Source organism: Bubalus kerabau, chromosome 17, assembly GCF_029407905.1.
Source record: "Bubalus kerabau isolate K-KA32 ecotype Philippines breed swamp buffalo chromosome 17, PCC_UOA_SB_1v2, whole genome shotgun sequence".
Classification (NCBI taxonomy): Eukaryota; Metazoa; Chordata; class Mammalia; order Artiodactyla; family Bovidae; genus Bubalus; species Bubalus kerabau.
Window position 1 is genome coordinate 54,523,221 of NC_073640.1, and position 17,587 is coordinate 54,540,807.

At 52.7% G+C, this 17,587-nt stretch overlaps 1 protein-coding gene across 1 annotated transcript in view; it reads left to right on the plus strand.

Moving 5' to 3' along the window:
• GRIK5 (glutamate ionotropic receptor kainate type subunit 5) overlaps window positions 1–15,456 on the plus strand; it is a 58,288-nt gene extending 42,832 nt beyond the window's left edge. The window contains exons 15-19 of the mRNA XM_055551537.1: window positions 6,818–6,983; window positions 7,512–7,737; window positions 10,281–10,409; window positions 10,513–10,634; window positions 15,040–15,456. Coding sequence (XP_055407512.1) covers window positions 6,818–6,983; window positions 7,512–7,737; window positions 10,281–10,409; window positions 10,513–10,634; window positions 15,040–15,456 — 1,060 coding nt within the window. The remainder of the gene's footprint in view (window positions 1–6,817; window positions 6,984–7,511; window positions 7,738–10,280; window positions 10,410–10,512; window positions 10,635–15,039) is intronic.
• The last annotated feature ends 2,131 nt before the right edge of the window (window positions 15,457–17,587 follow it).

The window sequence follows — 17,587 nt, forward strand, 5'->3', positions numbered from 1 at the left end:
CACACCCTGTTAGCCATCCTCTTTCTAGAAACTCTTTGCTCCTAGGCTGCTGTGTCTTCCTGGTTCCCTGCGACCTCTTTGGATCCTCTGTTCCATTTCACCATGGGCTCCTTTGGCCCTTGCTCTCTCTCACTCCACACCAGTGATTCTTCAGTGCTCACAGACTCAATGCGCTCTTTAAAAAACAAACAAAACACTATTTACTTGTTTATTTTAACCATTCCACACCACGTGTGGTATCTCAATCCCTGACCAGGGCTTGAATGCAGGCCACAGTAGTGAAAATGCAGACTCCTAACCGCTAGCCTGTGCACACGCTAAGTTACTTCAGTTGTGTCTGAGTCTTTGCGACCCCCTGGACTGTAGCCCACCAGGCTCCTCTGTCCATGGGATTCTCCAGGCAAGAATACTGGAGTGGGTTGCCATGGCCTCCTCCAGGGGATCTTCCCAACCCAGGGATCGAACCCATGTCTCTTAAGTCTCCTGCAGTGGCAGGTGGGTTCTTTACCACTAGCACCACCTGGGAAGCCCCTCTTAACCACTAGACCACTAGGGAACTCCTTCAGTGCCTTCTTTTTTAAAAAAAATTAATTTATTTGTGGCTGTGCTGGGTCTTCGTTGCTGCATGGCCTTTCCTCTAGTGGCGAGTGGAGGCTACCCTCTAGCTGAAGTGCACAGGCTTTGCAGTGCCGTGGCCTCTCTTGTGGCCGAGCATGGGCCCTAGGGCTCTTGGGCTCCAGTACTTGCAGTTGATAGGCTCTGGAGCACAGGATCAATAGTTGTGGTACATGGGCTCAGTTGCTCTGTAGCATGTGGGATCTTCCCGAATCAGGGATCAAACATGTGTCTTCTGCATTGGCAGGCAGATTCTTTACCACTTAGCCACCAAGGAACCCAATGCCCTGTTTTTATAACAAATATTTGGTAACATCTCTTTTCCGCCCTAATGAAATTCAAAGGTAATACATCAACCTACACACATGATTCAGAACAAATCAATATAATGCCCTGATTTCAATACAAAGGAGAAAAGGGGAAGTGATTGATGATAAAACAGTAGGAAAGCAATACCTAAATGCTTGGGCGGGACTGTGCTTCAAGACAGATTGCAGTGGTCAGGTGGCCGAACCTACGGGTAGTGGATACCTTTGCAATTATGAGAAGACAAACTGTTTAATAGAATGATGTCAATACCTGAGGCGTTACGCTTTGAAATCATTGGCAGATAAGTGTATCTGTAAAAATGCAAATTACCATGAATGTGAGACTCATCAACGCAGCTGGTCCAAGTGTCCACACAGTGAGTCAAATACCACAAGCAGGGCGGCTGTCAGAGACACGATTTCCCCAAATTGTGAACAGTTCTTGGCAAGGTTTCAAATAAAACAACATCCAGCTTTGTTCCTCAATCTAAACAATAGGTAAACATTTCTAAACATTTCTAGAAATGTTGGTTTCTATTCTAGCCATGCCAAAAATATTTTTATTTTTATGTCCGTGCATGCTCAGTCATGTCTGACTCTTTGCAACCCCATGGACTGTCGCCCACCGGGCTCCTCTGTCCATAGGATTCTCCAGGTGGGAACACTGGGGTGGATTGCCATTTCCTTCTCCAGGGGATCTTCCTGACCCAGAGATCGAACCTGAGTCTCCTGTGTTGGCAAGCAGATTCTTTACCACTAGTGCCTCCTGGGAAGCCCTGGTTTTTATGTATCAGGGAGTTAAGAGTCAGATAACCATGTACAGGATTTTCCATGTTTAGACTAGGCTGTCTGGTCGACACCTGTCCCCACCCACTGACATCAGGACTCCACATAATCACTGGTCACCAAAGTGCCCCACACCTCACCAAGCACTTTCCTCAAACAACCCTGGGGCCACTCCCTGCCGGGGAGCCACCACCCTATACCCCCAGCTTCCCTTCCCAAGTCCTCAACTGTAGATCCCTCCATGAGGCACCTTCAAACTCAGCTTGCCCAAAGTGGAGCTCACGTCCTTAATCCCAAATTGGTCCCCAGGTTCTATCTTGGTGAACGGCCCCATCACCCCCACCATTGCCACTGCCCATCTGCCATGCTGTCCCTGGGGTTTCAGGGTGCCTGGGTTGTATCAGGCACTGAATAGTTTTGTCTTGAGTGAATGACACCATTGACCTGTGGGGTAGGTTTGAAGAGACTTGGGTTCCAGAGAGATCATGGTGGACCCTGGATCTTTGTGTGAGTCGAGTTTGGGTTGCTTTTGGAAAAGGCGTATTATTCATCCGTTTATCCTACACTCCTCCCGCATCCCAGCACCTAGCACAGGAGTGAGCATGCGTGCTCAGCAGAGGACAGCTGCTCTTCTCATCATTATCCGCTGGAGGAGGGGGTGGTCTGGAAGGACCTCTCAGCATCTTTCCTGTCTTCAGGCCCCACAGATCTGTATCTGTACTTCAGCAGGGAGCCTAGCCCCTCTCATCTGCCTGGTGGGAGGACAGAGGGCCAGGCCAAGACAGGTGACTGCCTTTGGGTCTAGAGCCAGGCCAGTGGGTACTTCTTTTCCCAAGTCTGTCCTGAGTCACAGGACCATGAAAGCACACACGTGCATGGCACTTGGTCTGTGTCATAACTCACTCTTAGAACAGCCCTGTGAGGAGCGACCTACAATTATTATCATCATTATTACTATTACTATAAATACTGTTATTATGGCCACACTCTGAGGCTTATGGGATCTTAGTTCCTCCACCAGGGATTGAACCCATCCACTTGACATTGAAAGCATGGAGTCCTAACCACTGGCCTGCGAGGGAATTCCTATGGGGGCCTATGATTATACTTAACCTCACGGGTGAATCCATGGTTTCAGGGCTCATCAGTGATGGAGCCAGAATTTGGGGATTTTCCAGGGACCTTGATTTCTACTTTATTTCCACTGTGGTCAGTGAATATTCTCTGTATGATTTTAATCCTTTGTCATTTGTTGAGACTTGTTTTATGACTCAGCATAGAGTCTATCCTGGTAAATGTTCTACATGCACATGCATAGAATGTGTGTTTTGCTGTTGGGGGGTGCAACGTTTTGTAAATGTGAATTAGGACTAGTAGGTTACTCTTGTCTTCATGTCTTCTATATGCTTATTGACTTTCTGTTTACTGATTCTATCAATTACTGAGAGAAGAGTGTTGAGATCACCACTTGTAACTGTGGAGAAATTTTATGTTTCTCTTTTCAGTTCTATCAGGTTTTGCTTTATGAATTTTGAAGCCGTGTAATTAAGTGCATCAATGTTTGGGACTGTTGTGTCTTTTTGATGAATTGACCCCTTTGCTATTATGTAGCTCAGTTGGTAAAGAATCTGCCTGCAATGCAGGAGACCCTGGTTCGATTCCTGGGTCGGGAAGATCCCCTGGAGAAGGGAAAGGCTACCCACTCCAGTATTCTTGGGCTTCCCTTGTGGCTCAGCTGGTAAAGAACCCACCTGCAATGCAGGAGACCTGGGTTCAATTTCTGGGTTGGGAAGATCCCCTGGAGAAGGGAAAGGCTACCCACTACAGTATTCTGGCCTAGAGAATTGGCCAGAATTGACTATAATAGTCCATGGGGTCTCAGAGTCGGACACGACTAAGTGACTTTCACTTTCACTTCTTTATTCCTGATAAATTCCTTGTTTTGGGGTTACCTTTTTTGATATTCATATAGCCATCCCAGCTTTTTTTTAAAAGTATTTATTTATTTGGCTGCACTGCATCTTAGTTGCAGCATGTGGGATCTAGTTCCCTGACCAGGGATCGAACCAGGGCCCCCTGTTCAATCACTGTAGCATGGAGTCTTAGCCACTGGACCAACCAGGGCCATCCCCAACATTTTTAGTGCAGTGTTTCATAGTATATCTTTCCCCCATCCTTTCGTTGTCAGCTTACCTACACTGTTATATTTAAAATGGTTTTCTTATAGACAGCACATACTTAGGCCTAGGACCAGGGATTGGCAAAGTTTTTTTGAGTATTGGGCCAAATTATAAATATTTCAGGCTTTGCTGGTCATATGGTATCTGTTGCATCTACTTAACCCTGATTATGGTACAGAAGCAGCCTTGATTGAATGAGTGTGGTTGTGTTCCAATTAAACTTTTTTTTTTAGCTGCACAGCGGGGCATGTGGGATCTTAGTTCCCCAACCAGGGATCCAACCCACGCCCCATCCCCCCCACATTGGAAGCTCAGAGTCCTAACCACTGAATTGCCAGGGAATTCCCCCAATAAAACTTTATGGACACTGACAGTGAAATTTGAATTTTATGTGTCATGTGTCATGAGCTGTTACTCTTCCTTCAGTTTCTTCTTAAGCATTTTAAAATGTGAAAGCCATTCTTAGCCTGTGGGCTGCACAGAAGCATTAAGTCAGATCTGGCCTGTGGGCCATAGTTTGCCAACCCCAGGCTGAGACCATTTACCTGCAGTATAATTATTGGTATTTGTTTGATGTTGTTTAATTGCTAGGTCGTATATTTTTTTGACCCCATGGACTGTAGCCCGCCAGGCTTCTCTGTCCGTGGGATTTCCCAGGCAGGAATACTAGAGTGGGTTGCCATTTCCTTCTCTAGGGGATCTTCCTGACCCAGGGATCAAACCTGGGTCTCCATGTCTCCTGCATTGCAGGTGGATTCTTCACCACTGAGCCACCTGGAAAGCTCATAAAACCCAGCATTTACTTATAAAAATTAGTTGCATTCATTCAGAAAAAATTCAGACTTTATAAACTTGGTGTGAAATGTTACTAGCTATTTCTAAAACAAGAAATAACTAATAATATGTATGTATGTATGTTGTCCTACTTGGGGTTTATTGAGATTCTTGGATCTGCAAGTTTATAATTTTCACTAAATTTGAAAAATTTTGGACATGACTTTTTCCAATATTTTTTTCTGTTACCCCCTTACTCTCTTCTGTCTCTGGGACTTCCATCATGGATGTAAAACCACTTGGTGTTATTCCTCAGGCCACTAAGTCTCTGTGTTCATTGTTGGTCATTTTTTTCCCTCTTTGTGTTTCATTTTTCGTGTATGTGTTTCTTTTGAATAGATTCTTTTGCTGTCTTCAAAATCTGTTTTCTTTTCTGTGCAGTGTCTAATCTGTGTAGATCTTTCCAGTAAAAATTTCCTTTTAGATGTTGTATATTTCATATAGAGATTTCTGTTCTTTTCTTCCATTTCCCTCTGCAACATGTTCATGTTTTTCTTTACATCCTTGATCATTCTGAATGTCTTTGTAATAGCTGTTTAATATCCTTGCTGCTAATTCCACCATCTCTGCCAGTTCTAGTTCGGCTTCCATTGAGCAACTTTTTCCTAGTTGTAAGTCAGTTTCCTGCACGTTTGTTTATCTGGTATTTTTTTTTTATTGGATGACAGACATTGTGGATTTTATGTTGTTTACATTGTTGCATGTATTAAAGAATCTTTGGGTTTGTTGGTTTTTTTTTCTCTGCAAGACAGTTACTTGTGGATTCTTTTGAGTCTTTCCAGGCCTGTTTTTAAGCTCTTTTAGGGTAGGTCTAGCCGTCTATGGGGTCGCATAGAGTCGGACACGACTGAAGCGACTTAGCAGTAGCAGTAGCAGCATAACAACTAATTCTGATGTGTTATCCTTTATCTCTATTGAATGTCTTATGCATTCAAAGAAATCTCTCTACTCTGGTTAGGAGCTCAAAAGATTCCCATCCCTGTACGAGCCCTTGAAATTGTTCTCCCTTTGAACGTTCTTATCTGACCCCTTGGAGTTTTATCCAGTGCATACACAGACTGACATTCAGCCAAAGATTCAAAAGAGAAGCTTTGCAGATTACTAGAACGCTGAGCATTCTGCTGCTTCCTCTTGGGCATTCTGTCTCATGAATGCCAGCCATCTCTCGGCCTTCTTGATCTCTGATCTCCATCTCTACAGCTCAGTGAGTTTGCCAGACTCTGGGTTTTCCTTCCTGGCACGGCCGTCTATAAATTAAGTCCAGCTGGGTAATGGCAAGCAAGTCTGTCTTCATTATTTCTCTTCCCTCAGGGATCCTGGTCCTGTAATGCCTGTTGTCCTTTGTCTAAGGTCATTTCCTATACCCTGTCCAGTTTTCTATTAATAGTTCACAGTGAGAGGGTATTTTCAGACCATCTCATTCTCTTGTGTTTCTGACAGCGGAAGTCTCTGGAAAGAAAGTGTTAGTTGCTCAGTTGTGTCCAATTCTTTGTGACACCATGGACTGTAGCCCGCCAGGCTCCTCTGTCCATGGGATTCTCCAGGAAAGAATACTGGAGTGGGTTGCCATGCCCTCCTCCAGGGGATCTTCCCAACCCTGGGATCAAATCCGGGTCTTCTGCATTGCAGATGGAGTCTTTATTGTCTGAGCTACCAGGAAGTCTCTGGTAATACTTAAACCCAGGGAAGGGACTTCCCTGGTGGTCCAGTGGCTTCAACTCTGCGTTCCCAATGGAGGGGGACCTTTGTTCAATCCCTGCTCAGGGAACTATATCCCACATGCTCAACTAAGACCTGGTGCAGCCAAATAAATAAATAAAAATCTTTTTAAAAATGTAAACCCAGGGATCTGGCTCCAGATTCTATGATCCCAGCCCCTCCCAACTCTTTGTGATGCCATGTACTGTAGCCCACCAGGCTCCTCTGTCCATGGGATTCTGTGATCCCAGATTCTATGATCCCAGTCAGCAATCAGCCTTCTAGCCTTCTAGATGCTGGGGTCACTGAGGGGGGGCACGACCAAGGGGTGCATGGCCACAGGGTCAAAGTGGCAGGGGTGGCTCCAGCCCGTAGCTCACCCCTCCCACCCCTCAGGTGGGCCTTCACCTTGATCATCATCTCCTCCTACACGGCCAACCTGGCCGCCTTCCTCACCGTGCAGCGCATGGAGGTGCCCGTGGAGTCGGCCGATGACCTGGCAGACCAGACCAACATCGAGTACGGCACCATCCACGCCGGCTCCACCATGACCTTCTTTCAGGTGGGGCCCCCGGGGCCACCCTGGCTTGGTGTTGGGGTCACCGCCATGCACAGCAGCTTAGGTAGGGCAGGGCATTCCTCATAAGGTTCCCACAGGGCCTGGAGGAGGAAAGCTGTCCTGTTTGGCCTGGATGGAGGTCTCCCTGAAGCAGGCTGGGCCCTGGAGAGATAATGGGGTGGAGCCTCTGCTTCTCTGGATATACCCTGGGAACACTGGGAAGACAGGGCTGGGCGGAAGGGTGGGAGAGAGAAAAAGGGTTGGAAAACAGGTCATGCCCCCTCCTTCCCAAGCCTTCAGTCCTCAGCTTCCTTGCTGGGCTGGTGGGTGTGGGGATGGTTTGGACCTGGCCTTGAGCAGTCTGTCTGTCTGTCTGTCTGTCTTTTCTCTCTCTGTCCTTGGCTCTGTCTTCCTCTGGTCTCCTCACTCTCTCCGCTTGAGGGAGACCTCTTGGAGGGCAGAGGGCTCGGGGAAAGGCAGGAGTGGAAAGACCCTCACCCGTGCTCCCCTCCCCATGCTCCCGTTGCCCAGAATTCACGGTACCAGACGTACCAGCGGATGTGGAACTACATGCAGTCAAAGCAGCCCAGCGTGTTTGTCAAGAGCACAGAGGAGGGCATCGCCCGCGTCCTCAACTCCCGCTATGCCTTCCTGCTCGAGTCCACCATGAATGAGTACCACCGGCGCCTCAACTGCAACCTCACCCAGATCGGGGGCCTCCTCGACACCAAGGGCTACGGCATCGGCATGCCGCTGGGTATGGCAGCCCCGGGGCCCCGGCTGGCCAGGACCAAGCTGTGTGAGCAGGCCACAGGGTGGGCCAGACCCTCCCTGAGCAGGCTGGGTGTGCTCTGTGTAGCCTCCTGCCTGTGTGGCCTTGGGCAAGTGTTGCCACCTTCCTGAGCCTCTGTGCCCTCCACCCGGATAAACAGGCCTAGGAGCCATCCACTCCAGCCCTGCAGGGCAGCTGGGAGAACCCTGTGAGGCTCGCCACCTTCTCCCATTGGCCCCAGGGCCCCTCCAGGGGGAGGGTATGGTTTTGCTGACTTCACATTCTCTGCACCAAACCCACAGCCTGGCCCAGCGCAGGTGCTCAGGAAATGACAATGGATGTTGTTGGATGGGTGGAAGGGAGGGAGGAAGAATGATGGATGGATCTGCCAGGGAGACCTGGACGTGTTTTTCCAGGGCTGGTGCTGGAAACTCACCACTGATTTTGTCACCCAGTTTTGGCTTTTAAACCTACCTATATTCTGCTGATTGCTGCGTTACTTACCTGGGACTACATAACAAATGAGCCCAAATTTTAGCAGCTTTGCAGTAGGATCAGTGCTGTTATCGGGGAAACTGTGGCGCCTGGTGCTCTGAGAGACAGGATCCGGAGTCACACCAACCTGGATTACAATCCCAGCTTCCTCCCTGACTCAGGCGACAATGTCATCTGCCTCCTTCAGATAACGAGGGTGGTAATACCTACCTCAGGCTTCCCTGGTGGCTCAGCGGTCAAGAATCCACCTGCCAATGCAGGAGATGTGGGTTCAGTCCCTGAGTGGGGAAGATGCCCTGAAGAAGGAAATGGCAATCCACTCCAGTATTCTTGCCGGGAAAATCCCTCGGACAGGGGAGCCTGGCAGTTACAGTCCATGGGGTCTCAAAGGGTCGGACACAACTTAGTGACTGAACAGCAACAGTACATGCCTCACAGGATCACTGTGGGACCTGAATACATTTCCATAGACCAAGGGTCTAGCACACAGTAGGTGTCTGCTAAATACCCATCACCACACTTGCCCTAGTTTCTGGCACCTGGAATCATCACAGTGGGGTCTCCCCTGGTGGTCCAGTGGTTAAGACTTCATCTTCCAATGCAGGGGGCGCAGGTTTGATCCCTGGTCGGGAAGCTAAGATGCCTTACAGTCAAAAAACCAAAACATAAAACAGAAGCAATATTGTAACAAATTCAATAAAGACCTTAAAAGTGGTCCACAGAAAAAAATATTTTTTAAAAAAGAATTACCATAATTAGTTCAGGGTAGGATGTGGATGGGACCCAAGGATAGTTTAAGGGAAGGATCTGAGGGCAGGGAGGAGAGAGGTGGTTCAGGTCTGGGGCCACGCAGAGGAGAGGCGTGAATGGGCATGTGGCAGGTCTGATGCCCTACTGTGTGCCAGGACTCTGCTGGGTACTCAGAGGCCACAGCAGGGAGCTAGCTGCTGAGCCCCCACCTCAGCTGTCTACTGGGGCAAAGATGGCAGACAGACAGTTAACACATAGCCTGATAAGGTGACATCATGTGGTCACAACTGCTCTGAAGTAAATTAGCGGAAGAGATGGACAGGGAGTGGGGTGCTTGTTGTCATCTTTTTTTAATCTGGCTGCACCACATAGCTTGCCGTATCTTAGTTCACCAACCAGGGATTGAACCCGTAGTGAAAGCACAGAGCCCTAACCACCAGACTGCTGGGGAAGTCCCTGGCATTTTAAATAGAGTTAGAGAAGACCTTTCTGAGGCACCGTGTGAGCTGCACCTTGAGTGAAGTAAGGAAACGAACATTCCAGGCAGAAGCAAAAGTCCTAAGGGTGGCAGGACCAGTGAATGCAGGATCTTGTTGAACCTGTGAACATCTTTTTTTTTCTAGCTGCAAACAGAAGTCATTGGAGAGTTTTAAGCACCAGAGAGGTGTGATCTATGACTGTGTTTCTGAAATTGTCTCTCTGGCTGCTGTGTTGAGAAGAGCTTCAGTGAAGAGTGAGGGAGGGGGCCACAAGGAAGGAAGTGGTGGTGTTCAGTCGCTCAGTTGTGTCTGACTCTTTGTAATCCCACGGACTGCAGCATGCCAGGCTTCACTGTCCTTCACTATCTCCCAGAGTCTGCTCAAACTCATGTCCATTGAGTTGATGATGCCATCCAACCATCTCATCCTCTGTGCCCCGCTTCTCCACCTGCCTTCAGTCTTTCTCAGCATCAGGGTCTTTTCCAATGAGTCAGCTCTTTGCATCAGGTGGCCAAAGTATTGGAGCTTCAGCTTCAGCATCAGTTTTTCCAATTCAGGGTTGATTTCCTTTAGGATTGACTGGTTTGATCTCCTTGCTGTCCTGGGAGGGGGAAATGGTAACAAATGGGACAGGTCGGGGGCTTGGCCCAGGGGTGGTTAAGGGGAGGTGGAGAGCAGTAGTCAGATAGAGGGTGGACAGGGAAGATGTTGGGCACACGGCAGAGCCGGGGGGAGAGGAGCTGAGCCTTGGGGGGCAGGGCTCCAGGGTCCCGATGACCTGCCCCTGCCATGTGCCTGGTCCAGGCTCCCCGTTCCGGGATGAGATCACGCTGGCCATCCTTCAGCTTCAGGAGAACAACCGGCTGGAGATCCTGAAGCGCAAGTGGTGGGAGGGGGGCCGCTGCCCCAAGGAGGAGGACCACAGAGCCAAAGGTCAGCTGCCCCCACACACCCTGCCCTTCCCGGAGGCCCCTCACTGGCCCCTTCCTCCCCCACCCACAAGGCCTGACCCCTGGCTCTCTCCCTCCACCCCCAGGCTTGGGCATGGAGAACATCGGGGGCATTTTTGTTGTGCTCATCTGTGGCCTCATCATCGCTGTCTTCGTGGCGGTCATGGAGTTCATATGGTCCACACGGAGGTCGGCAGAGTCGGAAGAGGTAAGGAGGCTAATGAAGGGTATGCAGGGAAAAGCAGGACCTCGGGGGTGGTGGGGGGTCGTGAAGACTGTGGCATTGGGAGCCATTCCTGGAAGAATGCGGGGGAAGGGGTGGGAGCCAGGGAGGGGAGAGACGATCCTCCAGGGGTCCCAGAGCTCCAGAAAGAGGTGAGAGCAGGGACTTCGCTGGTGGTCCAGTGGTTAGGACTTGGTGGTCTCAAGTAAGAGGGTTCCGGTTCAATCCCTGGTCGGGGAACTAAGATCCCACAAGCTGCAGGGCAGCCAAATTTTAAAAAAAGAGGCGAGGGCAGAAGGAAGACGAGAGGGTCCATGGACATGAGGAAAGGTAGAGCGGGAAGAGGGCACAGGCAGCCGTGAGGATGCGGGGGAAGGAGTGAGGAGGGGCACCGAGAGAAGGCTGGGGGAGAGAACGAGGTGGTGGATAAGGAAGAAATAGCAGGAGAGACAACGGGGCAAGGAGAATGCAGCTGTATGCGGCAGCAAGGAAGCCGGCTTGCTGGCCGCTCTCACGCCCTGTGCCGTTGCGGGCTGCCCACCCACACTCCACCGCTGACCCGCCGGCCCGCCCCCTCGCTCCTCCTCCGCGATTCCCACCTTGCGCGCCCTCTGCCAGCCTCCAGCCCCGCCTCCCACTCCCGCTGTGAGCCCTTGACCTTGCTTCTGCTCGCCTGAGAAAAGCAGAGGAGTCCGAGAGCCTGCCAGCCCTCACCTCCACATCTCGCCACCCGTCTGCTGTCTCCACTCGCCCCGTTAGTTATTCCAAATGAGCATCCACCTCCTCGCTAACACTCCTTCCACCTGTGCCCGGTACCCTCTCGCCTTCCCAAGGACATGCCTCAGCCTTCCTTCCCTGCGGCATCATCAGTTTTCCTCTCTCTATCGGATCAAGCCAGGTGGCAGACAGATACACTATCGTTTCTCCCATCTTCAAGGAATCTTCTCTCTTGACCCAGATTCCCCTCCTGGTCACCAGCCCATTCCTCCCCTTCTGTGGTAGGCTTGACAGGGTGTTTCCAGTTTCTATCTTTCTATTCATTCTTGGACACACTCCCATCCACCTTCTGTCCCCGCCCCTCTGCTGAAGCCAGTCTCGCCATCCACGACCTTCACATCTGAAATCCAGTGCCTGAGTCTCCAGCCTCATCACGGTGAGGTAGCCCAGGGCTCCCACACAGCCGGTCACCACCTCCTCAGCCCTCTCTGGTCCTGCTCCTGTCTCATCTTCCTCCTACCTCTCTGACATTCTCATTGGGGGGCCCTAGGGCTCGGGCCTTGGACTTCTCTTCCTCCCCTCCCTCGGTGATCTCCTCCAGCCAAATGGTTTGCAAGACTGTATGCTGATGACTCCTGCATTATTCATCCGTTGCCACGTAACAAGCTATCCCCCGTTTTAGCAACTTCCAACAACAAACTGATACCAGTTCATAGTTTCCATAGGTCAGGAATCTGGAGCAGCTTAGCTGGGTGGTCCTGGCAGCTCAGTGTCTCTGCTAAGGTCACGTGCATGATGTCATGGGGAGTTGCTGTTGTCTGGGGGCTTCCCAGGTGGTGCTAGTGGTAAAGAACCTGCCTGCCAATCCAGGATATGTAAGAGATCGGGTTCGATTCCTGGGTCAGGAAGATCTCCTGAAGGAGGGGGCATGGCAATCCACTCCAGTATTCTTGCCTGGAGAATCCCATGAACAGAGGAGCCTGGCGGCTACAGTCCATAGGGTCGCACAGAGTCGGACACGACTGAAGTGACTTAGCACGCACGCACAGAGGCCCCACTGGGGCTAGAGGATCTGTTTCTAGGATGGCTCCCTGTCTCACAGTGTACTTGGGGTTTTAATTCATGGGAGTGACTGGGTGATGATTTGGAGACGCCAGTGCCAGGGAAAGAAGAATTTAGTACTTATATCACCTAACAGAAGCCCATGCTCCCCCCACCACCACCGCCACTGGGGCCACAAGGAAAGCACCAGCTTTGGTCAGGAAGCAGAAGAAGGGAGAGAGAAGCCTAGGGCAGAGGCTTTATTGGGAAAGGCAAGGCAAGTGGGGAAATGGCTTAGTACTCGGCCATGTGAACGCTGTTAGCAGGCTCTGGGCTAGAGGGGTGGTCTCTACTTGTCTGGTACCTGCCCTGGGTTGTTTTAGGGTTTGGTGTGTGAGTCAGATAAAGGGGGAGTATAGATTCAGAACTGGTTGGGTTTTCATATGAAAGGCAGGTTCCCAACTCTTTGCTGTCCCTAAGAATCGGCTAGCTCTGGGAGGGTGGTCTCTCCCTGGCTAGCAAGATGTTTAAGATGTCAAAACATCCTGAGATAGAATAAAAATACACTCATTCACATGGCAGTGGGCAGGAGGCCTCAGTTCCTCACTCAGAGACTTCTCCGTAGGGCTGCTTGAGCGTCCTCAGGCTGTGGCAGCCGACTTGTCCCAGAGCGAGGAATCCAAGACAGCCGAAATGTCAGCCGACCTAGCCTTATTCTGTGGATCACACAGTGACCTTCCTACAAAGGCAAAGGGGATTACACAAAGGTGTGAACACCCCGGGGGCAGGATCTTGGAGGCTGACTGCCATAACCCCCAGGTGTGTATCCCTTCCGGGGACCTCTCCCTGAACCCACAGTTTGTAAATTCAGCTCCCTGTACCCTGCACCTCCATGCAGATGTCCACCAGGCGGTGCATGATGTCATGTGGCCAACACGGAGCTCCTGCCCACCCACCAGGCAACACTGTCATTGCTGGGGCCAAAATATGTGGAGTCACCCTTCACCCCTCCCTCTTTCTCACACCCTCTACCTGATCTCAGCAAAAACTGTGGGCTCCACCTTTGAAACACACCCAGAATTCAAACTCTTCTCACCTCCTTGGCCACCACCACACTGGTCCAGCCACTGCCATCTCTTGCCTGGTGATCAGAGTGGTTTCTTAGGAGGCTCTCTGCTCTTGCCCTTGGCCTCCCTACAGTCTTCTCAGCACAGCTTCAGAGTGATCTGGTGAAAGCACAGCAGTTCTATATCTAAAACTCTTCTGACTCAGTGGTTGTTCAGTTGCTCAGTCGTGTCTGACTCTTTGGGACCCCATGGACTGCACCACGCCAGGCTTGCCTGTCCTTCACCATCTCCTGGAGCTTGCTCAAACTCATGTCTGTTGAGTCAGTGATGCCATCCCACCATCTCGTCCTCTGTCATCCCCTTCTTCTACCTTCAATCTTTCCCAGCATCAGGGTCTTTTCCAGTGAGTCAGCTCATCTGACTCAGAGTAAAAGTCAAATGCTTACCGTGGACTCTGGGCCTTAAATGAGCCAGCCCCCATTGCTCCTCTGACCTCATCTCCTGCCATGCCCCCCTGCCCACCCCACCCCAACCACCCTGACCTGCTCCAGGTTCTTCCAGCACCTCCGCACCTCTATCCAGCTGAACTGTCTGCCCTCCCTCCTACCGGGTCCTCCTACCCGCCCTGCCTTTGTCTACTTGCAAGTCCTCTTCTCAACGAGTCTCCCCTAAGGTCTCATCTCAACATTCCACCTTGCTCCCCACCCACGCCCCTATCTCTCTTCCGAATTTAATTTTTCTCCAAAGCACTCATCACCATTGAACATACTGTGTCTTTAGGTTTTGTCTCTGCATGCTGGAATATAACCTCCAGGAGGGCAGGGGCTTCCACCTGTTCTCTGCTGTGGCCCTAATGCTCCCAGACAGTGCCTGGGACACTGTAGGTGGTCTGCCCGTACGTTGTGAAAGTGTTAGTCACTCAGTTGTGTCTGACTCTTTGCGACCCCATGGGCTGCAGCTCTCCAGGTTCCTCTGTCCGTGGGATTTTCTAGGCAAGAGTACTGGAGTAAGTAGCCATTGCCTTCTCCAGGGGATCTTCCCCACCCAGGGATCAAACCTGGGTCTCCTGCTATGCAGGCAGATTCTTTACCATCTGAGCCACCAGTAGGCGGTCAGTACCAAGCACAGGTATCAGTGACAGAGGATGGAGAACAAGTAGGAGGGAAGGACTAGAAGCAGTTAGAAACTTTCGAGTGAAAAGAGGCGAGATAGTAGGAGGAGAGGAGCATGGCTCAGAGGTGAAGGGCCGATTGAAGAACAAATCCAGAGAATAAGGGAGACGGGAGAGAGAAGTGGAGGACAGACAGGAGTTGAGAGGCGAGAAGGAAGAGCACGGGGAGAGAAGGGACCTGCGAGGGAAGAGACTAGGAAGCGAGGAGAGGACGGAAGGAAGGGAGAGGACGAGAGCGCAGGTGGGAAAGAGGAAGAGAGGTGAACACAGCGGTGGGGCGGGGAGAGCAGGAGGATGTGAAGAGCGTGGCCTGGAGGACCAGAGGCGTAGAGAGGGAGGAGGCGCGGCGGCAGGGAGGGCGCAGACCGTGACCGCCGCCCCGCGCCGCCCCCAGGTGTCGGTGTGCCAGGAGATGCTGCAGGAGCTGCGGCACGCCGTGTCCTGCCGCAAGACGTCGCGTTCCCGCCGGCGCCGGCGGCCCGGCGGCCCCAGCAGGGCCCTGCTGTCGCTGCGCGCGGTCCGCGAGATGCGCCTTAGCAACGGCAAGCTCTACTCTGCTGGCGCGGATGCGGGCAGCGCACACGGGGGCCCCCAGCGCCTCCTGGACGATCCGGGGCCGCCAGGTGGGGCCCGGCCCCCCGCCCCCACGCCCTGCACCCACGTGCGCGTCTGCCAGGAGTGCCGGCGCATCCAGGCGCTGCGGGCGTCCGGGGCCGGCGCGCCCCCGCGTGGCCTGGGCGCCCCCGCCGAAGCCACCAGCCCGCCCCGGCCCCGCCCCGCCGGCCCCCGCGAGCTGGCCGAGCACGAGTGACCACGGGCGGGCTCCCGGACTGATGCAGGGGCCGGGCCCGCCCCAGGCCCCGGTCGCCCTCGCTTCCCCAGTGGGCGAGGGACGGGACTTGCGCCCGCCGCGCGCCGGACGCCGCGATTTTGCCTTCGGTTCCCGGTGAAGTCCGAGGCTCGGTTCCAGAGCCTGCCTGCGCCCCCTAGTGGACTCGCCGGAGGGAGCCGCGGACGCCCGCACTCCGCCCCCGACTGCGGACAAAGACGAGCGCAGGGACCGAGAACTCCGGGGGCCGGGACTGCAGGGGTCGTTCCCGGAAGCGGAAAGCAGTCCGCGGCGAGAACCCCATCCTGGGACTGCTCAGGCTCCCCAAGACTTGACGCAGCCCTCCCCACTTCTGGAGAAGTGGGAAGCCTCTGGGCAGATGGGTGTCCCCTGGTGCCCCTCGACTCTTCTCTTTCTCTCTTTTTTTTGGGGAGAAACCTCCGAATTTCTATGAGACCCCCACAGGGAGGGGGTCAGTTGGGCCTCCATCCCTCCCCCTGCCACAGCCCAGTCCCTGTTGGAATAAAAAAAAGAACAAAACCCCAAAGCTGGGGATACGCAGGTCTCATTTCCTGGGGGTGTGAGGGCACCGAAGGCTTGGGCTTCCTCTCCCCACCCCCAGGGAGTCTGCTTAGAACCGCAGACTTGATGGTCACCCCTTCACTCTTTCGATTCTCCGCCCTGCCCGCAGACAGCAGGTCAGCGCAGGTCCGGGCAGCTGGCCCTTCTCCACTGACCTTCTCCCAGGACAGAAGGAGGCAGCTCTCCCTGAGACAGATGGAGAGATGCAGGGATCTGGAGAGGCGGAGACACCAGGAAAAGGAGACATAGAATGACAGAAACCAGATGGGGCTGGGGGAGGGGAGGGCGAGTGAACAGTTCAGTGTGGTGGTGCCCCGGCTAGCCCGGACGGTGACAGGTGTGTGCCTGGGCTAGGGTGATTTGTTGGCTTTGTAATCGTGTGCATGTGTGAACCGCCCTGAGACCACCTTCAGTTGTCTGTGCCCCTGATCCTGTGTTTCTGCTGAAAACGTAACTCCCCAGCCTCCAAGAGAGGAAGTGAGAAATCCCAGTGGAGGGGGAGGTGGCGGGGCGGGAGGCCGAAGGGCCGGTGGAGCAGGGAAAAGGGTGGGTCTGCTTTCTGTCCCCGCCCTCCCCAGCCCCGCTGGAGGTTTCTGTGGAAACTGCCGCTGAGAAAGGACGAGTGAAGGTCACACAGCCAGAGCCAAAACGAGGCCGAGTGGAAGGGGGAGATATGGAGAGGTGGAGAGAAAGAGATGGGACAGGAATGGGCAAGAAACAGAAAGGGAAGAGACGGAAATGGAGTAGCGATGGGAAGAGACCACGGAGGGGAACAGAGAGGGATGGGGAAATAAGCCAAAGGGGAAACAGGGAGACAAGCCATAATGAGGTGGGAGAAGGGTGAGACAGAATGGGAGAGAGGAGGGGTAGACAGAGAAAACAGGTTAAGAGACCGGGAGTTGTTGGGGCTGAGAGAAGCAGAGACTGAAGTAGAGCAGAGATAGGTGAGAAACAAGAAGCCTTGGAAAACTAGATGTAGACGTTTCCCGAGCCGTGGAAATGCTAGAGATCGAGCGAGGGAAAGGAGCGAGGCTGGGCCCCGCCCCTCGGGCAGGCGGCCCAGAGCTCGGGAGCTGTCCGTTCAGCACCGGCCTGGCGCTCAGCAGCGCCCTGTCTCCCCGACAGGACCTGCCAGCCTTCGCGGGGCTTGGGCACGCCACATCCGGGGGACCCCGCCTGTCACACAGCACCCCGTCTCAACCTGGCCTCTTCCGTGTCTCAGACACTTGCCACATGTGTGCCCTTCAGAGGCAGGTGTGGGGGCGAGCTTGTGTCTCAGGATGTTTCTTGTTTCCACATCTCTTAGAAACTAATCAATGGCTCTGCCCTTGAGCGGGAATGTCAGTCCGTCAAGGTGATAGAATATGGCTGCAGACATTTGTGGTCTCTCCCATTCTCTGTCCCAATACCAAGCATCAGTTCTCCCATTTCTGAGTCTCCCCCACCCCCATTTCTGCTCTATCTCTTCAGTCTTTATCTCTGTCTCCCCAGTTTGCCAAATATGTCTGCCTGGCTCTCTATGTCCCGTCTC